A 20,504-nucleotide genomic window follows, 5' to 3' on the forward strand; every position below is an offset into this window, starting at 1 on the left:
TGCCTTTTTCTGCTCCTCTCTCAGTGAGCAGTGTATGTAAAAGTCCATTAACACAAACTGCTTTAAGAACATCTAACCATCAGATTACATGATGATAGATAACTATTACGTACCTCCCCATCCCGACCCGTGTGTCCCAAGCTTCATTTCTTATATCTTCGCATTGTAAAAAATTTCTGTAAAAAATAAGATTAAAAGATGCAAATTAGCCTTGGGTGCTCTGCAGAGCACCATCAGGCTTCACCGTAACATAATTTATGCTCGCCTGAGGTCTGTGCCAGCTGCATTCTGAAAGGCGGTGAGATTTGAAAAGAGAACCAATGATATATCCGGCTCTCAGAACGCAGCTGGCATTATATTCAGTGGCGCCGAATGGTGCTCTGCAGAGCACCACCGGCTAATTTGCATATATTATAAACTCATTTTTTTACAGAAATACGGCCATGTAAAGTTATTAGAAATAAAGCTTGACACACAGCAACGGGGCGGGGAGGTATGTAATAGTCATGTACCATTATGTAATTGGTTGGTAGATGTCCTTTAAATAAGGAAGAATGGAAGAGGAATTCCTTAATAATGTACATAAAAAAGTTTACTATTATCATCTGATAAAAAATGTGTTAAAATTTTAGTTACTCTTTCGTAGTCTAATTAGAGTGCATATTTTGAAACAAATTTCTATGCAACTACTTTACTTAAAAACGTAACATATTTTATATAAGCTTAATATTAATTCTTTAAAAAAAAATTGAAGGGAAAACCAACTTGTGCTGGAAAATATAGACTGACTACTAATATAAGCTCAATGTCAAGTTCATGTGGTATGTTGTGTTGCATAATCAATAAGTCATACATGTTGCGTCTTTTGTATGTATACTGCACCGCACTCTTACGTCTTACTCATGTCATGTGTGTTTATGAAATGCAGCTGTATATCTTATCTTGCTGCATGTAAACTATAGAGTGATCAAAGAATTCTTTTGCTATTTCAAAGTTCCTGAGATGCCTAAAAAGGTTATTGCTGAAAAAGTACCTACACCAGCTAAGGTACCTGCTCCAATATCTACAACAGAAGAGGTTTCTCCACTCAAAGGTATATTTTCCATCTAAGCTTCACACAAATACAAAATTCTTCTTTGAAAATGTGCTCTTTAATTATTTCGTCAGTATATCAGTCACTATGTGTGTTTGTATGTTGTCATATGTCTAGTGTGTCCAGTGTTTCTGTCTAAATTTCTTAAATGTGTTACTGTGTCTTAGCACCTGAAGCTGTTAGGAAGCCTAAAATTGCTGGAAAGGTGCCAATAGCTGCTCCTGAAAAACCTGAAGTTCCTCCGACAAGAGGTATATTAAATATCTAATATACTTAACCACCCATTAAATTAGATATCTATATTGGCCCAATGTAATTGGGTTTCATGTAATTATAGCAAGAATTACTGCAATTATGTGCTAAGTCGATATATAACAATATTAATTGCCAGTACTGGATATAGCTATCTTAGAATGTGTTTAGCTTGAGCTGCTTTTATAGTCTAGTGCGCTGTTCTGTGTTTGTCTACCAAAGTGTTAATAGTCACAGTCTTTTTTTATGTTGTGTACATGTTCGGTTCTTCCAAAAAAACTCTTATACAAAAACTCTTATGTTCAAAGTTCCTGAAGCTCTGAAGAAACCAGTTCCTGAAGAAAGGAAACCACCAGCACAAGGTATAAGGCTGTTGAGAACAAAAAAATACTTTATTATTTCATACCAAAGTAAATAATCTTAAGAACCTGTCCCATAATACTGTGAAAAGCATTAATCTCATAACCACAAGATAGTTATTGTGTATCTGATTGCTAGAGAGAGAGGTCAGAGGTCCCCAAAAGTACAGTCTGAATGGAGCAGTCCTACACATGTGACTCTACTACTGAATTTGTTTCTGTGGGACTTATGAAAATAGAAATAAGTTCTAGCTCCGTGTTTCCCTTAAAGGGGTTTTCCCACGAATCAAAGTTAAGCCATCACTGAGACCACCACCGATCAGAAAGTTAGGCCCTATCCTATGGTTAGGGCCTAACTTTGATTTGTTGGAGAACCCCTTTAATAGCCTCTTTATAGACTGCCATCCCTCTTATTGTCTCTCATGATAAACGTAGGTCCTAGCAGTGGATATTACAGTGATTACATGCATATTAGGAAATCTAAATACGTTTTGCGTTACACCCTCTTAAAAACATCATATTTGCTAAAATAACAGGCAAAAAAACTGCTGTTAAGCAATGTCTTATGTTTGTCGTAAAGTTTCTCTATGTCTCTTGTACTGTTCAAAACTCTTCTTTCACACGTAACCAACAACTTCTTATATATGAAAAGACATAAACCGTCCTCTTAATATGTCTTAAAGTGCCTGAAATTGAAAAGAAACAGGAAGCTAAGATACGCATTGCTTCGAAAAAAGTTGAAGCTCCTACACCTGCAGGTAGATTATGGTTTCAAAAATAGCTTGATGTGTGCTGAATTAACTATTCATTTTTTATAAATGTAAATTGTTTGTGTCTTTGTTTTGTCTGTCCTGTAATCTTTATACATGGAATTTAAATTACTCTTTAAAGTACCTGAAGCCCCAAAGAAAACTAGAGAGGAGGAAAAACGCACCATACCTGTTACCAAAAAAGAAGTAACAACTCCAGTATCAGGTATTTAGGGTTTCTAATCCTAATAAATTTTAGATTGGTAGATATTGAAGGGATTGTCCAGTCACAAGAAATTATCCCCTATCCATAAGACAGGGAATAACTTGCTGATTAATGGTGATCTCAATTGTGGGACCCTGATGGATCATGAGAAGAGGGATCCATTGTAAATGGACCCAGTGCTCTATTCTTTTCTGTAGTGCTGACAGAGATAGCAGAGTGAAGTATTTGGCTATTGACAGTGAAAGTAGTGGTAGAATGAATGTGGTCTTATCACTCCATTCATTTGGGGTACAATGGACCACATTCTTGTGATCGATGGAGCTCCCAGCAGTTGGACCGCTCACCCTTCAGCAACTTATAACTAGTTGTGACTGCTCAACCCCTTTTTCATATAGTTTACATCAAGTAGCACTTAGGTAAGGATCAACCACAGTACTAATAGCAATGTGTGTTTTTTAAAATATTAGTGACTGCAAGAAAAGTTCAGGAAGCTCGTGTAGTTGAGGTACACAAAGAGGAGAAGTCAGCACTTATTGAACCACCATCTTACAAACAAAAAGAAGTATATGAAAAAGCATATACAAAGAAAGAGGCCATCTTTAGGGAGCAGGTCTATGAAGAGAAAGAAGAAATCTATGAAGAAGAGGTCCCTGAGGAAATCTATGAAGAAGAGGCCCCTGAGGAAGAAATTTATGAAGAGGAGCCGGAGAAAGAAGAGATCTATACAAGAGAAGAATATATTTATGAACAGCAGTATGAAGAAGAGACTCCTGAAGTGGAGTATGAAGAAGCTCCTGAAGAATACTATGTTATTGAAGCTCCTGAAGATGTTTATGAAGAAGCTACTCATCACGAGGAGAGATATGAAGAAGTCACATATGAATCCAGAAGAGTAGCCTATGAAGAGAAGGAAGAGGAACACATTTATGAGGAAGAAGCTTATGAGGAAACTGATACAGGAATAACAGCAGAAAAAGAACAATTTTACCAAACAGTTGATGTAGTGTATGAAGAAAAAGGTACTTGTCTTTACCTTGCTCTACATGTTTACATTAGTGTATTCTTCCTTGTCTTCCTTGTTTCCAGTATTATGCATAGATCAGCAGGACACATGAAAACATTTTTTAAATGGACAGCAACTGGCTGCTGAAATGCAATACTTTTTAATAGATCAGTGCCCACAGCTATTATTTATACACACTATGGGCCGTGCACCAGTTTTCTGTCGGACTTTACACGTTCTTTTTAGTGCAAACTGCTTGCAAGGCATCATGCAACACAAATGAGGGGGCGCTCTGGTGCTCAGTCGGACCATAGACCAGATATAACATGCCAAGTCCGACAGAATTGTATCACATGTCCCATATTAAAGGTGAACCAATAAAAATTCTGCCATAAATCCTGAATATGGCGCCCTCTGCACAATACACAGGCAAACTGCCTTTAGTGCAGTTTGCACCGTTGTTAGTAAATGTGGCCCTGTGTGTCTGATCCGTTAAAGAATAAAGAATATCCCAGTCTAGTTGTAGACCCTTAGGAGGCATTTATCTCCACATTCTCTTTATTGAACTATTTTAGATTTTTCTAGATTTTTCTCTTAGGTTGAGTCTTTTTTGTCTCAACTGTAACAAAAAAATTTCCGAAAATTGAACAAGAAAGCAGAAAACATGGTCAAAAGTCCCTCCTATGGACTATAGTTTATGAGAATCCATGACAAATGGATGCCAGACTAATGCAGATCAACTATGAAAAACATAAGCTTTTTATGGCTAAAAATCAGGCTTAGGCTACATTCACACTACAGTATGGGGGACGTATATACGGCCGACGTATATGCGGCCGATATACGTCCCCCATACACTCCTATGGGCTCACGGCCCTGTACGGGAGCGGTACGGTGCAGCACACGTGCGGCACCGTACCGCTCCGTAGCCCGGGGAAAGATAGGACCTGTCCTATCTTTCCCCGTATTACGGCGCCGTGCGCCATTAGTTTCTATGGAGAGGGGCGGGGGTGAGCTGCGCTCACCTCCTCCTCCTCTCCCCGCGCTGCCGTGAGCGCGCCGTACTACGGTGCGGCGGGCTCACGGCAGTGTGAATTTAGCCTTAATATGAAGGTTTGCAGTAAAGAAACACTTCAATTTACAGAAAATTTAGAATAAATTCAACATATTGTCTGGGTTATCCAATATTTATCTCCTAAAATACCCATAGATTTTTAGAAAAAAGGCAGAGCTCTCCCGGACAACCAAGTTGTGAATACAGCTTTCTCCATTTTATATCTAACATATTATTTCATATATTGTACACACATAAACTTATATTTACTATCATTCTTTGCTATTTTAAAGCACCAGAAAAACCTTCTGCTGTTGTCGCAGAAAAGAAAGTAACCATAATTAAAAAAGGCGTACCACCACCTAAAGGTACATAAGTTAACATTAAATTAAATACTCTGTGAAATATGTCTGTCTTTGTTTGTCTTTCTGTTTTTGTTTGTTGAATGTGTAACTTCTTTTTACTGAGTCTTTAAATCCTATTTTTAAAGAACCAGAAAAACCTAAACAGCTTCCTCCAGCTGAAAAGGTGACAACTATTGTTTCTAAGAAAGAAAGGGTTTCTGTGCAAAAAGGTATTCAATTTATGGACTTTCTTCATTTCTTCTTTATGTAATCTTTTATATGTGTTTGTGTTCTTGTATTTAATTTAAGCACTTTCTTTACATCTTTATATAAATTTGTGTATGTGTTGGTGTTTCTGTCCATGTGTGTCAGTGAATAGAATTGACAGGTGCCTAAAAAAATTTATTATTTTAATAGAAGCAGAAGTAGTCGCACCAGTTGAAAAAGTGCCCATTGCGGTTCCCAAAAAGGTGCCAGCTGCTAAAGGTATATACTCTAGTTTAGTATCAGTTAGTTTTGAAGTTTTTAAAATAAATATGTACCATGGAATATAATTATAGTACATATACAATCGATAAATTATATAGATTTAAATATGAGATTAATATTCACATAATTATACTCACCGTCTAGGGAGATTATTTGTTTAGGCACAACCCGTTTTTGTTGTATGTTCTATATCTTTCTTCTACTCTTAAAAAATCGTAAGTGAACTAATCTCTTTAAAGTGCCTGAAGAGCCCAAGAAACCTGTTACAAAAGTAAAGGAAGCTATTACTGTGTCTAAGAAAGAAGAAATGATACATGTTGAAGGTATATTAGCCCTTCATGATCCACATCATTATAATTCTTAACTCTCATTATCTTCATCAGTGTCATGTTCCGTGTTGTCTTCTGTTATCATCTTAACAATCTTAAGGTGTCTAAGCACCTCCATCTTTATAACGAATTGGAGTTTTTTTTCAATGCAGGAAAAACGTATTTTGCGTTGTATGTCTAAATTGTTGATCTTTTAACATCTTAAGTGCTAAAAATTGCAATATTTTTTAAAGTTTCTAAGAAGCCAACCCCAGAAAAGGTAGAAGAGGAAGCTCCAAAAATGAGAGTGCCACCAGCCAAAGGTAGTTAAAATTTTCAAGTTTATTATACTTGAATAAAATTAGTCATCTGTTTAGAGTACAGTACAAATCACAATAAGAAGGAAGTCAATCCATGTGTAGTTCCATCTTAATCTAATGGAAAGAATATAATATAAGAAAAATGTGCATGGCTTGTAGAAGGCTTTTCTATGTGGTGCATGGGCTATGTGTCAGATATCCATTTTATAGGTATAAATATATAAATATTTCACACAAAATGTTGATTATTAGCATAAAAAATCACAGAAATACACTGTGCAATAGTACAGTAATATGACTCTGTTTTACAATGAAAAAGTGATGAAGTGGGTAGTTAGATATAATGATTATGGTTGTTATTTTATTGGTGTCTTTTTGTTTAAATCTTTTGTTGCAAAAAAGGAATTTTGGATTACCATATTTACTCGAGTATAAGCCGATCCGAGTATAAGCCGAGACCCCTAATTTCAACACAAAAAACTGGGAAAACCTATTGACTCGAGTATAAGTCGAGGGTGGGAAATGCATTGGTTACAGCCTCCCAGTATATAGTCTGCCAGCCCCTGTAGCATACAGCCTGCCCAACCCCTGTAGTAGAAAAAAAAAATAACACTGTAATCATCTTTCCGACGTCCCCCATAGGTCCTCTTCTGTCTCAGACTGTCTCAGACAGAAGAGGACCTACGGGTCACGTCAGAAAGGTGAGTTTTGTCTTTATTTTTTTAGTTGACTCGAGTATAAGCCGAGTTAGGGTTTTTGAGCACAAATTTTGTGCTGAAAAACTAGGCTTATACTCGAGTATATAAGGTATCTATGCTAGTTCAAGATACTACTTGAGTGTCAGCAAATTGCTGTAAAAAAATCTGTCATCACTCCCATGTCTGTTTCAGAAATACACCTCCATGCCCCATGAAATAGCAATACTGAGGCAGCTTTCCTTAGAATTCTGTGTAGTTCAGTTCTTCTGTTATTAAGCAGAGACAAGCAATTGACAACTGGCTGCTGATGTTTTCACACAGTTTAACCCAGTCATGTTAACCATATATATAAAACTGATTAAAAGGTTTGTCCAGGGCTAGTAATTTTTTACTATGGACCCCAGGGAAGAGCCCATAGTAAAATTCACGGACAAACCCTTTATAAAGTACAACAGCAGTCTATGGTTTATTGGTATGTAGTGTATGTTCTTAGTTTTAAGTAGTAGATATATTGGGGCACATTTACTAAGAGCTTTGCGCAGGTTTTCTGAGGGACTTTACACGTTCTGTTACGTGAAAATGGCTTGCACAGGTATTTGAGAAGTGTCGGCGCCACTATGGCGTCGCACACAACCATTTTGTGGTGCAGCTCTTACTAGCCTCCATGCAACACAAATTAGAGGTTGTTCTGGCGTGGCTCAGTCAGACTGAGCACCGCTTTTAACATGCAAAATCTGTCGCACGTGCTATGTTAAAGGTGCACCACAAAACAGTTGGTGAACTTCGTCGGGCCAGTGCAGGGAAGCTACAGATTTGTGATTTCTGCCGGGCGTTCTTAATTAATTTGTCGCAACCAGCATTATACACGGGCAGAGCACTTTTAGTGAAATTTCCGACTTTCTCCCTAACATTTTTATAACTCAATGCTGAACTTACAGTTCTCTTATCCAGCAGCAGATGCATGTCTCTTTCGTAATAGCTTAGATTATCCTCTTTAATCTCATAGGGCAGATAGTTTTATCTACTTTATCTGTGTAGTTACTGTACAATCCCTAGAATAAGAACTATGGGGAGATTTATCACTGCTTCTATGCCAGTTTTCTGGCATAGAAGCAATGAAATAATCACAATTTCTTGTGCATTTGCTATTAAAATATAAGTTTTTATGCAGTTACTCCAAGTTGGACCTAACGTAGTTGAGCTTGGCGGCTGCGCTGCCCAAAGGGTACATGAAGATGTTTACCACGCTTCTTGATGTATCTGGCGTGGCTGCTATTCCCAGCATATGATAAAATTCCCTTCTATATGTTCAAGAAAGTAGTTTCATAATTGTGAATGCTGCTCTTGGAACACATATGGTAACTCAATAATAATACACGATAAGTAATTCAAAGTTACTTATACTTACTCATACGCAGCCGAACAAGCTGTTTAACTAACCTGGACCATGTGAAAATTAGAATAATCCTTTCCATTTAGATGCATTATATTTATGTGTTTTTATTTTGTTTTACTTTTAGCATATGTGTAGTGTATCTGTGTTATATATTTTCACATATATGTTGTGTCTTTAAATTAAATATTGCAAAAACCAACAAGAAATACTGTATCTTTTAAGTGCCAGAGAAACCAAAGGTAGCTGCACCTGAAGAGAAAGTACCAGCTCCTGCTGTAAAGAAGGAAGCTGCTCCTCCCAGTGCAGGTACATCAGCACACCTTTATTCATGTTTGTGGATATATGTTTTCTTTGTTCTGTCGAAATGCTTCTTACTAGATTAGGGCTTCCCTGTATCAACCATCATACTGTATTTTTAAGCACCAGAAGTACATAAGCGAATAGTACCAGAGGAGAAGATTCCTGTAGCTGTACCTAAGAAGGAGGAGGTCCCAGCTCCTAAAGGTACTTTTCCTGCTTACCTCTTCTGAAACCATGTTAAAACATTTTGCTGTTCTAACATATCCCTAAAATTCCAATCCTATCCTTAAAGTCCCAGAAATTCCCAAGAAAGTTGTTCCAGAGGAAAAAATTCTTCCTAAAAAAGAAATACCTGCTCCCAAAGGTAGTAATGTTTGTCTTCTTTTAGAAATCTTAATGCACTTTAAAATCTTATTTCTTATATCTATTTTCTTTATCTCTTAATTTATGTTTATTTCCCGTCGTTATCAATATTCTTTATGACCACTTTAAAAATCTTAACAAGAATCCCTGTGGCAAAGATTGTTACAATTGAATTTGCCTTCAACTGTCAATTTATAAACTTTATATGTTTGTGTCCCATAATGTTATACAGTTTTTGTTGGGTTCTGTTATGTTTGGCATTTGACTGTTACACGGCTTGTAAAGCCACTCTTATGGATTCATGTGATGTTTTTAAAGTACCTGAAGTGGCCAAAAAAGTACAGGAGAAAGTACCAACTCCAGCAACTAAAAAAGAAGAAGCACCTCCAGCCAAAGGTAGTTTTCTCTTTGGAAGCTTAAACCAAATAGATGTAATATGTGTTGTTTTGTCTATCTTTCTTAAATTAACCAAAATGTGTCATGTGAGACCCTTGTCCTCTTTACATAAGTGTTGTGTAAATCTAATAAATCTTTTGGAAATACATTAATAAGACCTGTATTTTTAAAGTGATAGCAAAGCGTAGAGAAGAGGTTCCAGCCCCAGTGGAAGCTCAGCCTTTCAAAGGTATACTTACTGCTTAATATAAAAGCTTTAGTATAAAGATAAGAATAAGTTTAAAAATATATATTAGAAAAATAATAATGTGAGTACCAAAGGTTTAAACGAATCATTGTTTTTGAAGTGCCTGAACTAAAGAAACCAACTCCTGTAGAGAAAGTGCCGGTTCCTACTCCTAAAAAAGAAGAGGTTACACCTGCCAGAGGTATACCTCTAAATATTAATACTGCTTTATAGATTTTCTTCTTGAGAAAAAAAGTAGTGTTCAATTTTGCTTATGTGTTGCTCAGTGTAATATACTGTATTATAACATATTTAATACATTTTTAAAGTACCTGAGCCAACTAAGCGTTTTATACCAGAAGAGAAAGCTCCAGAGCCCACACCTAAAAAAGAGGAGGCTCGTCCAGTCAAAGGTATACACCGTACGCTGCAAACTCTTGTGTTCTCTAATAGTGTGTCATGTCGTAAATTGTTTTGGATTTACATGTGATCTTCATTATCTTTTTCGCCAAGTCTTATTGTTGTGTTCCTTTATGTCCTTTTTGTCAGTATAATTGTAGTTTGTTCTTCTTATTATATTGGCTTTTGTTTCATATTTGTTCTTAAATCAAATATAATATTCTTTAAAGTGCCTGAAGCACCTAAGAAGATTATTCCTGAAGAAAAAGTGACAAAGGTTATTCCAGAAGCACCGCCTGCCAAAGGTATATAAAATGTTGACTCCTTCTAAATATTTAATCTGGGATATGCAACCAAAACCAAATTGTGACTTTAAGTAATTTGTGCATCCTTGTAGAAGTGTTGGAGGCACATTAACATGCATATTATTATACAGTCAAAGCAGATCCCAGATTAAATAATAATTTTACATGTAAACATTCTATATAATCATTTTAACATAAATGGAATTGATTATTTAAGTGTTTGAGTGTTTATGTTATATATGACACAGTAAATGACCACAAAATGTATCTTCAATACTGATTGGACCTGAAAAAAAAAGAATTTAGGCTTTAGTAAGTCATAATATTGTCTTTAAAGTGCCTGAATTCAGGAAGACTGCTTCACCAGAGGCGGAAGAACTTATGGAACTACCTAAAAAGACAATTATTCCAGTAGTTAAAGGTATTCGACAAAACTAAACTTATCTTTTGCTTCAGTTACTAACATCTTCAGATATCTATATATGTTTGGTCTTTTTAACTGTCAGCCTAAATTTTTCTTATATATATATATTTGTGTCTGTTTGTCTTTTTAACTGTTGTTTGTCTTCTTTATTGTATTTTTTAACTTCCCCACATACCCTTAAGTTTAAAAAACACACATCAAGCTCAAACAGGATTGTTAAATAATCGTATATAATAGATCTTTACATATATTTTGGGAAAAAATTGATTTCTTTAAGTATGTGTTTTCCTGGTGAAGACACTGATTAGACATTGTACAGAGACAGATTATTGCACATTCCACAACTCATTTTCCTTATTGCTTAATAGCAGAGAACCAAGTTAGCAAGGTGTCAACTGTCTAAAGGATAAACTAAAAGTTACTAATTGGATGTGGATCCTATTGCTTGAACGTCCACAGATTCCAATAACAGGGTTAAATATTTATCAATTAGCTGGTCACACAGGTGTGTTCCCAATCGATTTATTGCTATTGAGACATCCTAAGATAACTGAGTATAATGCTAAGTTATATCCGGCAGGCAAACAGGGGTGAATGAAGTAGGAGCATACCTACATTGGGGTGTTAAAACTCCTCCCTTATCTGTGGGGATCTCAGTGGTCAGGCTTTCACCAATTAGCAAGTTTTTACCTATACTTTGTATTGGTGATAAATTGTTCCAACCCTTTAAATGTAAGCTATCATTAACTCAGCAAACATCATTGATATGCAGCAGATTTTAATAGATATTGATTTATTTTTGTAAAATGCTCAATATTTTTAGTGCCAGAAACACCAAAGTTGGCAGTTCCCGAAGAAAAGCGTATAATAATACAAAAGAAACCAAAGCCAGCTGAAGGTACACATGGTTTACACTTCTCTTTTCTATTTTCTGTGTTCTTTTTTGTGTTAACCTCCGTCCTAACAAAAAAAATGTCATCTGTGCTAATATCTTTAAGTGCCTACAGTAGAACCAGAGGAAAAAGTGACCCTTAAGCCCTTTAGAAAAGAAATACCACAGACCAAAGGTATAAAATATAAATATTATACAAATGTAGTGTTCTAGGCATCTATTGTCATGGCTTATGATAAGTTTTTGTTACTAAAGTTGACATATTTACTTTCAAGCACCTGAGATGACCTCTAAAGAAATTGTAGAACAGAAAGTACCTACTCCTATTTCTAAGAAAGAAATCCCTTCTGCTCCCCCTCCACCTCCTAAAGGTATCCATTTTAGTTCTTAAACAGAATGCCATTAGAACTACTTTTTGTTTCTTCAATACATAACAGCTATTATCTGTAAAATACTATTGATATGGTCAATTCTACAGTACCGACTCATGTTCTTGATAAGTTAGTATATCCACTATATTCTTTAATTTATCTGTTAAAGTCCCTGAATTACCAAAGACAGTCATCCCAAAACAGCAAGATACAACACCCGCTCCCAGAAAAGATATTGCCCCACCTGTTACAGGTAAAACTATGAGTCATCCTAATCAATAAATTATAATGTGGATGTGTACAAATAAATAAATAAACATATGTTATCCACATTTTGTTAAAGTGGCTCAGGTTCCAGAAGAAAGAGTAGAAGAAAAAGTGTCAGTCTTTACCCATAAAAAGGAAGAAGTCATTACCACTTTTGAAGGTAGATATTGATTGTAGATTAGTCACTGTTACAACTTTGTGCTGTCAAATGTGTATCTTTGTGGTACTATGTTATGCTACACAAATCTTAAGAGCAACTAATATCTTTTAAGTGACTGAAGAAGTGATACCACTTGTTGAAGAAATTCAGATTCCTCCTCCTACTGTGGATAGGAAACGAGTTCCACCGAAGAAAGGTATACTATATGGCTCTTTTTCCTTACAGTATGCATATCTTTTTATGTCAGTTATCTATGTTGTTTAGTCCACTGTTGCTAAAGTCATACTAATATCTTTAAAGTACCTGAGATTCCTCAAGAGGTTCCTCAACAGGAAAAACTGCTTCGCAAACCTTCTAAAAAAGAAACTACCCCCTCTGCAAGAGGTACAGAATACTATGGTCACAGTCCACCATTTCTGCTTATGTCAGTGTGTTTCTTTATGAGGATTGTCTTGTTTGTTCTACTTTTAATGTCTTACTAATATCTTGATTCCTCAAGAACCAATCCAGAAGGAAAAAGTGCGTCACATTCCTCCTAAACATGAGGCTGCTCCTCCCCAACGAGGTATATTAAGCCTTATTAATGAGCATAATTTAGTTTAAAAGCTATTTATATGTCTATATTGTAGGTATAATAGTTTTTTGTTACTAAGCAGATTATGTAATATGTTACTAATATCTTTAAAGCTCCAGAAACTATCCAAGAACTTATTCCAGAAGAGAAACTACCTTATCCCCTTCACAAAAAAATTACTTATTTTCCAGAAGGCATTTATCCCTATAAAAAGTTAACTTTTATGTATCATTGAAAGCCATCAGATTTGCAAAGGTATTTTACTTATACTAAATGCTTCACCTTTAACAATAATAATTTAGGAGAGAAAATTGAGGTGACAACTTCCCAAAGAAAGGCAGTTCCCCCTAAAGGTATAACTACTTATCTTAGAACATAATAATAAGCTAACAATATTGTTCTAAAACCTAAAGTAGCACCTATTTTTTTGATAGGAGAAATATATAAGAAAGAAGAAGAAACAATTCACATTGTTTCAGAACAACAGATAATTTCTACTGAAGGTACATAAATGTACATTTGTAAACAGGGATATAGGGTGTTATTTCTGATAGATGGATTATTTAATACAATACATCTCTTTTAAAGAAACTGTAATACCTCCCTATTTTGCTGAAGAAGAAATGCCTCCTATTTCAATTCCTACAAAAGTAGTCCCTCCGACCAAAGGTACATTGTTTTACAGTGACCATAATTTAGTTAGATACCTGATAATATTCTACTTTCATTCAAATTTACTAATGTCATTTAAGTGACAGAGGTTTCAAGAAAAGGAGAACAAAAACGTACAAAACCCATGTCTAAAGAAGTAGTTCATCATGTTGAAGGTAGAATATTTTTTCTAAACTACAGTATGGTTTCTTAGTAAGGTTTTCTAACTCTAAAGTTATTACTAATCTCTTTAAAGTTCCTGAGACACCCATGAAATTGCCCTCAAAAGATACATTATTAAAGACTAGGAAAGAAACAAAGCCAGAAATAAAAGGTATATTAAAACTTATGGATAAAACTTTAGCTTTAGCTAGGGATAAGTCTCTAAAAACCCTACTATCTATTTCACAACAGAGGTCTCCAAAAAGGCAGAAGAAAAGCCTCCAGAGATTGTGTCAAAGAAACAGTTAGTTCAACAGATTAAAGGTAGATAATTTTAATACCATTGTACCTGCTGTCTATCATATAGCTGAAAGAACTCACTAACCTTTGGACTTATACTAATATCTTTGAAGTTCCTGAGATGCCTGTGAAGTTGACCCAAGAAAGAGATATGACAGGGCCTAAAAAGAAAGAAAAGCCAAGGCTTGAAGGTATAATAGCTGCTAAAGAAGTGTTCCACCTGAATTTATTTTATCATTATTGTTATCTCATGCCATTTTAGCATGAAGTAATAACAAAGAAATTAAAAAAAATAAATTTAGGTGGAAACATCTTTAACTTAGCATTTTTTAATTAGCATATCAACTAATATCAACTTTAAAACTAATATCTTTTAAGAATACATGGATTCTGCTGAGAAGGCTTTCATTCCAGAAGAAAAATCTAAAATAATACCATTTGAGAAAGGTATGGATAATGGATAAATATAGGCACTTTATTTATTGTTTAGTTTACATAGTATGGAAACTAGGTATTAAGCTACAAGGTATCTGCTAGGGCAGGCTTGTTTTTTAAGACATTTGTCAAAGAACCAATTCATTTACGTTCCACTAAATAAATGAGGGATAGTGAATTACTTTAAAGGAAATCTACCATGCATTTCGTAGTAGATGAACTAATAATGCTGCTAGATAGAATATAAGCTGTGCTGCCACAAGATTTTGGCACATAGTGGGTTGGAAGAATGTAATGGTAGCAGGGAGGCAGGAAAGAAGTGCTCCTTGTAATAGCCAGAGTCCGGAGAGACGACTCTGGTTAGACCCCCAAGAGAATTTTGGCTTCACTTAAATAAAGTTTAAATAAAGCAAAAGTACAGGATGACATCTCTAAAATCACATATGATTCTAATCATGCTGATGGGATCTATCCAGCAGTGTTTTTAGTTAATCTACCAAAAAAGGCACCGTATATTTCCTTTAATAAATGTTAGAGAAAAACTAGTAAATACTAAAATTAATATTTCTTTAAAGAACCTGTGCTGTCAGAGGAAGAAGAAGAAATTCCTGTCCATCTTGTTGAAAAAGAATATATTTATATAGCTGGTATGTCTACAATAAAGTATAAAATAGATTTATTTTATAAGAAAGACATTTTAAAAAGATAATCTAAAATATATATGTATGTATATATTTTAAAGAACCAGAGGAGCCAAAAGCACTTTTAATAGAAGAGGAATGTAAAATGATTACAGAACAGAAAATAATGCACCATGCAGAAGGTAAATATGTAACATCTTAGTCTTATACACAAAATACTTTACATTTTGCATATCAACTGCAACTAGTATTTTACTAAGCTACTTACTAATATCTTTAAAGAACTTCAACGTCCAAGAACAAGAACTCGACCTGAAGAAAAAGTACGGCTTAAGGTTAAAAAACATGAAGTTGCTCTTACTACAGAAGGTATATTGTCAGCTTTATGTTGACAACCTATGTTAAACAAAACTCCTAAAATCTAATTCTCTTTCAAATACTAATATTAAACTAATATCTTCATGATTAGAAAAGCCACCAGGGACCCCAACAGCCAAGGAGAAAACTCACATTTCTGGAAGAGAAATCTCCTCTTACGTGGAAGGTATATAATCATTTGTATACCAATAGCTAATTTTATTTATACTCTGTTCATAGATTAAGGCTATAAAGTACTAACATCCGTGTACTGTATTTTCATAAAAAGGAAGGCCCCAGAAAAAAGTGACTGCTAGAGAGAAATCCCAAATTACAGATTTAAAACTAAGCTCTTATGAAGAATGTATCTAATTGTTAATTTCTTAATTTCTCAATAATTTTGCCCTCCCATTTTATTAGGAATCATTACATTTTGAACTCTAATATTTTTTCCATAATTAAAAAGAAGCAAGTTTAGATTCATTTATATAATTTAGAGGTGATCCAGAAGAGATCTATGCGACCTTTCCCTACAACTACTACCATTAGTCAACTCAAAAATATCAGGTGAAAAAAAACCTAAATATTAATTTTTGATAAATATAACAAAGAAACATATTGCTGAAGAGACAGCACAGATCACTAACTAAGAGAGAAGTTAGTTTCCATGTGTAAGCTAGACTTTTCACTTCAGCCATTTAAATTACTGCAGTATATCCTATAGTAACATTGTATTATATTCAAATTAGCTGAGACCAAGGAAAGAATCATCCCTCAAGAGTTACCACATGTGGCAAAACCTAAAAAAGAAGTTGTCCTTCATAAAGAAGGTACTGTTATTTAAGACACGTAAAGCCCTTTAAATTGTCGACACGAAAAACTTTAACAGCAGAAATACTCATTTTTAGCTAATATCTTATTTAATAGATATCATTAAGAAATCTATTCCTGAAATCAAGCCTAAGGTGACCATATCTAAGAGAGAAGATACTACCCAAGTTGAAGGTAGACACAATATTTCTCTTCCCTTTTCATTCCTCAAAATATAATATATAGCAGAATAATAATGATTTTATTTATTGTATTCAAAATAATTGAAGCCAAAGAAAGGCTCATCCCTTTAGAGAAGCCACAGGCGACTGAACATAAAAGGGAAGTTGACCTCAATAAAGAAGGTACTGAGTATAAACACATACTTCAACAGCAATCATTAGATCATTAACTAAAAATATTCATTCAAAGCAAAATACTGATAATTAGTTAATACGATCTTTAATAGATATCACCGAGAGGCCTATTGCAGAAGACAATGCAAATATCAGTGTAGCTAAGAAAGAAGATACTTCACAAGTAGAAGGTAGACATATCAATATTCTTACTGTAGCTATATAATTAACCATAATATATTCTATACAAAATAATAACAATATGTTATATTTAAATAAGTTGAGACCAAGAAACGGCTGACCCCTCAGGAGATGCCAGAACCGGCAAAACCTAAGAAAGAACCTGGCCTTCATAAAGAAGGTATATATATGAATAAATGTAAATTCTACAATAGTCATTAACTCATTGTCTCAAAAATAAGTAAAAACAAAACACTAATTTTTAGCCAATATTGTATTGAATAGATATTGAAAGGAAACCTATCATTAAGGAGAAGCCAAGAATTACTGTGACTAAACCTAAAAAAGAAGCTGCCCTTCATAAAGAAGGTACTCTTCATTAAACCATATAACATGTACAACAACCATGTACATCAACTAAAAATATTCATTCTTAGACGCAAAATAGTAAATTTTAGCTACATTTTTATTTAATAGATATAAAAAAGACACCTATCACTGAGGATAAGCAAACAATGACTGAAACTGAAAAAACTGAAAGAGAAGATGCTTCCCAAATAAAAGGTATTAACAAAATTATTCTTGCTGTAACCAGGCAATTTACCAAAATTAATAACTGGTATACACCAAATAATAATACCATTTTTATTTTAATAAGTTGAGACCAGAAAAAGGCTGTTTGCTCTAGAAATGCCAGCAGTGACTGAATCTAAAAAAGAAGTTGTCCTTCATAAAGAAGGTACAGTTCATTAAACCATATTAATCTAAAACAACCATTGACATCAGCTTAAAATTAATTCTTAAAGTTAAATAGTAATTATTAGCTAAAATTTTATTTAATAGATATCAAAAAGAGATCTACCACTGAGGACAAACAAACAATGACTGAAAGAGAAGATACTTCCCAAGTGGAAGGTATAAACAGTATTATTCTCATTAAAACCATATAATTAACCCATTTTTTTCTACAAAAATAATAATATTTTTTTTATTTTTGAATAAGTTGAGACCAAAGAAAAGTTGATTACTCAGGGGACACAGCAAGTATCTAAACCTAAAAAAGAAGTTGTCCTTCAAAAAGAAGGTACTGTCCATTAGAGAATATGTAACCTTTACAGCAATCCATTTATCAACAAAAAAATCATTCACTCAATCGCAATACTAATTTTTAGCTAATATCTTATTTCATAGTCATATCAAAGAGACCTATTGGTGAAGAAGAGCCAAACATTACTGCAGCTAAGAGAGAAGATGCTTCCCAAGTGGAAGGTAGACACCTTGTTATTCTTAATATAACCATATACATCTCCAATATTCACTCTTTAGCAATTTAGTAATATTTAATTATATTTAAAATAGTTAAGCCCAAGGAACAACTAATTCCTCAGGAGATACTTCAAATAATCAAACCAAAAAAAGAAGTTGGCCTTCAAAAAGAAGGTACTGCAAATTAAACCACATCCAACTTACAACAGCTATTAAGTCATCAATTGAATAAAAAAAGACATTCTTTAAAGCAAAATTGTAATTTTCAGCTAATATCTTATTTGATAGATATCACAAAAAGAGCTTTCACTGAGGACAAGCCAAAAACATCTGTAGCTAAGAGAGAAGACACTTCCCAATTGGAAGGTATACAAATACTTTCTTACTGTAACCATATAATTCACCAAAACGTATTCACCGTATTTTATACATAATAATAATACTTTTCTATGCTTAAGTTGAGATCAAAGAAAGGCCTAAAGGGAAACCACAAATATCTAAACCTAATAAAGAAGCTGTCCTTCATAAAGAAGGTACTGTCCATTTGAACTTCTACAACAACCTTTATTCCCTTTAAATGAAAATCCTAATGTTAGTTGACATTTTATTTAATAGCTATATCAAAGAGACCTATTCCTGATGACAAGCCAAGAATTACTTTAATTGAGAGAGAAGAAATTCCCAAAGTTGAAGGTAGACAGAATATGATTCTTACTATAATCTTCTAAATTGCCAATTTATATTCTATAGCGACATAGTAAGATTGTATTGTATTTAAATTAGATATATCTGAAGAAAGACTAATCCCTCGAGAGAAGCCACAAATCAATAAACAGAAAGAAGTTGTCCTTGATAAAGAAGGTACTGCTCAATATACAACAACCTTCATAACACTTGTATACATTTATAAATTGTAATTTGTAGTTAACATATTATCCAATAGGTATCTCAAAGCCATTTTACATTGAAGACAAGAAAAAAAATTACTAAAATTAAAAAAGTAGACAGTTCCCAAGTGGAAGTTATAAACAATATATTTCTTATTGTAACTCTGTAATTCACCAAAACATATGCTATAAAAAATAATAATAATATTTTTCTATATTTAAATAAGTTGGGACCAAAGAAAAGATGATTTCTCAGGAGATGCCACGAATATCTAGACCTAAAAAAGAAGTTGCCCTTCATAAAGGAGGTACTCTCCATTAAGACATATAAATCTACCGTTAAGTCATCAACTCATATTTATTATAAAATTAAAATACTAATTTTTAGCTGATATCTCATTTAATAGATATGTCAAAAACACCTATTACTGAAGACAAGCCAAGAACATCTGTAACTAAGAGAGAAGATACTTCCCAAGTGGAAGGTAGACACTATGTTTCTCTAACTATAAATATATAGAACAACAATATATTTTTTAGCCATATGGTAATATTATACTATTATTATTATTAAATTAGTCCAGACCAACCAAAGACTGATTCCTCAGGAGACCCCAAAAATGTCCAAACCTAAAAAAGAAATGATAACTGTAACTAAACCTGAAGACACTTCCCGAGTGGAAGGTAAAATACAATAGACTCCATATTTTTTAACATCTATTTCCTTATTGGTGAATTATATATTTGTTCTATGTACTAAGCAACTATCAAAAAGGAAAGTACTGATTTCAAACTAATATCTTCAGTGACAGATGCAAATAAAATACCGTCTCCAGAAGAAAAAATTCCTTTTGGTGCAAAGAGAAGAGCTGATACCTATATTGAAGGTATTCTGATCCTGTCAAGTAACCATTCTCCGTACAAATAATTGAATTGTTTTGTACTAATACTCAACTAATATCTTTAGAAGTAGAAGCCTTGAAAGGACTGACTCCAGAAGACAAACAGCTATCTGCTGAATATTTACTTAGTAGGGATGTCAAATATCAAATTGAAGGTAGAATAACAATCTTTATATATTTTATTTTAAGAATTTGGTTACTAACACTTGACTATTAAAAATAAAATACAAAAAACTAATATCTTTAAAGCTATGGATATTCCCAAAAAGACACCGTCTGAAGATAAGTCAAGTCTTACCAAGAAACACATAACGTCTAAAGAAGAAGGTATATTAGATAATCATAATTTTCTTATGATGAATTACCAAGGCCAAACATGGATGCTCTTAATCTAATTCTAAACTAATATCTTTAAAGCTAAGGATCTCCAAAAACGATTACCATCTGAAGACAAACAAAGAGATACCAAGAAAGAAATTATGTCTAAAGAAGAAGGTATACAAGTTAATCAATATCATGTTCTTATCATCAATTACCAAGTTCAAAGTATGGAATTTTCCTACTCTAATATCCAACTAATATCTTTTAA

General features: G+C 33.8%; 1 protein-coding gene across 1 annotated transcript in view; it reads left to right on the forward strand.

Annotated features, from left to right (window-relative positions):
• Nucleotides 1-20,504, forward strand: part of TTN (titin) — a 222,911-nt gene that overhangs the window by 100,871 nt on the left and 101,536 nt on the right. The window contains exons 126-186 of the mRNA XM_072122667.1: nucleotides 995-1,093; nucleotides 1,261-1,344; nucleotides 1,654-1,707; nucleotides 2,388-2,462; nucleotides 2,596-2,679; nucleotides 3,147-3,698; nucleotides 5,030-5,104; nucleotides 5,227-5,310; nucleotides 5,498-5,566; nucleotides 5,809-5,892; nucleotides 6,132-6,200; nucleotides 8,514-8,597; nucleotides 8,712-8,795; nucleotides 8,884-8,955; nucleotides 9,273-9,350; nucleotides 9,523-9,579; nucleotides 9,698-9,778; nucleotides 9,906-9,989; nucleotides 10,206-10,280; nucleotides 10,618-10,701; nucleotides 11,528-11,602; nucleotides 11,703-11,771; nucleotides 11,872-11,967; nucleotides 12,137-12,220; nucleotides 12,311-12,394; nucleotides 12,507-12,590; nucleotides 12,695-12,778; nucleotides 12,894-12,959; nucleotides 13,403-13,471; nucleotides 13,557-13,637; nucleotides 13,721-13,795; nucleotides 14,034-14,105; nucleotides 14,195-14,272; nucleotides 14,460-14,528; nucleotides 15,092-15,163; nucleotides 15,259-15,339; nucleotides 15,440-15,526; nucleotides 15,627-15,701; nucleotides 16,264-16,344; nucleotides 16,442-16,519; nucleotides 16,615-16,689; nucleotides 16,794-16,871; nucleotides 16,961-17,041; nucleotides 17,146-17,229; nucleotides 17,338-17,424; nucleotides 17,519-17,599; nucleotides 17,704-17,775; nucleotides 17,864-17,944; nucleotides 18,052-18,129; nucleotides 18,220-18,300; nucleotides 18,415-18,492; nucleotides 18,585-18,659; nucleotides 18,742-18,819; nucleotides 18,910-18,987; nucleotides 19,241-19,321; nucleotides 19,421-19,498; nucleotides 19,593-19,697; nucleotides 19,775-19,900; nucleotides 19,981-20,070; nucleotides 20,165-20,242; nucleotides 20,333-20,410. Of these exons, the coding sequence (XP_071978768.1) occupies nucleotides 995-1,093; nucleotides 1,261-1,344; nucleotides 1,654-1,707; nucleotides 2,388-2,462; nucleotides 2,596-2,679; nucleotides 3,147-3,698; nucleotides 5,030-5,104; nucleotides 5,227-5,310; nucleotides 5,498-5,566; nucleotides 5,809-5,892; nucleotides 6,132-6,200; nucleotides 8,514-8,597; nucleotides 8,712-8,795; nucleotides 8,884-8,955; nucleotides 9,273-9,350; nucleotides 9,523-9,579; nucleotides 9,698-9,778; nucleotides 9,906-9,989; nucleotides 10,206-10,280; nucleotides 10,618-10,701; nucleotides 11,528-11,602; nucleotides 11,703-11,771; nucleotides 11,872-11,967; nucleotides 12,137-12,220; nucleotides 12,311-12,394; nucleotides 12,507-12,590; nucleotides 12,695-12,778; nucleotides 12,894-12,959; nucleotides 13,403-13,471; nucleotides 13,557-13,637; nucleotides 13,721-13,795; nucleotides 14,034-14,105; nucleotides 14,195-14,272; nucleotides 14,460-14,528; nucleotides 15,092-15,163; nucleotides 15,259-15,339; nucleotides 15,440-15,526; nucleotides 15,627-15,701; nucleotides 16,264-16,344; nucleotides 16,442-16,519; nucleotides 16,615-16,689; nucleotides 16,794-16,871; nucleotides 16,961-17,041; nucleotides 17,146-17,229; nucleotides 17,338-17,424; nucleotides 17,519-17,599; nucleotides 17,704-17,775; nucleotides 17,864-17,944; nucleotides 18,052-18,129; nucleotides 18,220-18,300; nucleotides 18,415-18,492; nucleotides 18,585-18,659; nucleotides 18,742-18,819; nucleotides 18,910-18,987; nucleotides 19,241-19,321; nucleotides 19,421-19,498; nucleotides 19,593-19,697; nucleotides 19,775-19,900; nucleotides 19,981-20,070; nucleotides 20,165-20,242; nucleotides 20,333-20,410 (5,331 nt within the window). The remainder of the gene's footprint in view (nucleotides 1-994; nucleotides 1,094-1,260; nucleotides 1,345-1,653; nucleotides 1,708-2,387; nucleotides 2,463-2,595; nucleotides 2,680-3,146; nucleotides 3,699-5,029; nucleotides 5,105-5,226; nucleotides 5,311-5,497; nucleotides 5,567-5,808; nucleotides 5,893-6,131; nucleotides 6,201-8,513; nucleotides 8,598-8,711; nucleotides 8,796-8,883; nucleotides 8,956-9,272; nucleotides 9,351-9,522; nucleotides 9,580-9,697; nucleotides 9,779-9,905; nucleotides 9,990-10,205; nucleotides 10,281-10,617; nucleotides 10,702-11,527; nucleotides 11,603-11,702; nucleotides 11,772-11,871; nucleotides 11,968-12,136; nucleotides 12,221-12,310; nucleotides 12,395-12,506; nucleotides 12,591-12,694; nucleotides 12,779-12,893; nucleotides 12,960-13,402; nucleotides 13,472-13,556; nucleotides 13,638-13,720; nucleotides 13,796-14,033; nucleotides 14,106-14,194; nucleotides 14,273-14,459; nucleotides 14,529-15,091; nucleotides 15,164-15,258; nucleotides 15,340-15,439; nucleotides 15,527-15,626; nucleotides 15,702-16,263; nucleotides 16,345-16,441; nucleotides 16,520-16,614; nucleotides 16,690-16,793; nucleotides 16,872-16,960; nucleotides 17,042-17,145; nucleotides 17,230-17,337; nucleotides 17,425-17,518; nucleotides 17,600-17,703; nucleotides 17,776-17,863; nucleotides 17,945-18,051; nucleotides 18,130-18,219; nucleotides 18,301-18,414; nucleotides 18,493-18,584; nucleotides 18,660-18,741; nucleotides 18,820-18,909; nucleotides 18,988-19,240; nucleotides 19,322-19,420; nucleotides 19,499-19,592; nucleotides 19,698-19,774; nucleotides 19,901-19,980; nucleotides 20,071-20,164; nucleotides 20,243-20,332; nucleotides 20,411-20,504) is intronic.

Source organism: Engystomops pustulosus, chromosome 8 (genome assembly GCF_040894005.1).
Source record: "Engystomops pustulosus chromosome 8, aEngPut4.maternal, whole genome shotgun sequence".
Taxonomy (NCBI): domain Eukaryota; kingdom Metazoa; phylum Chordata; class Amphibia; order Anura; family Leptodactylidae; genus Engystomops; species Engystomops pustulosus.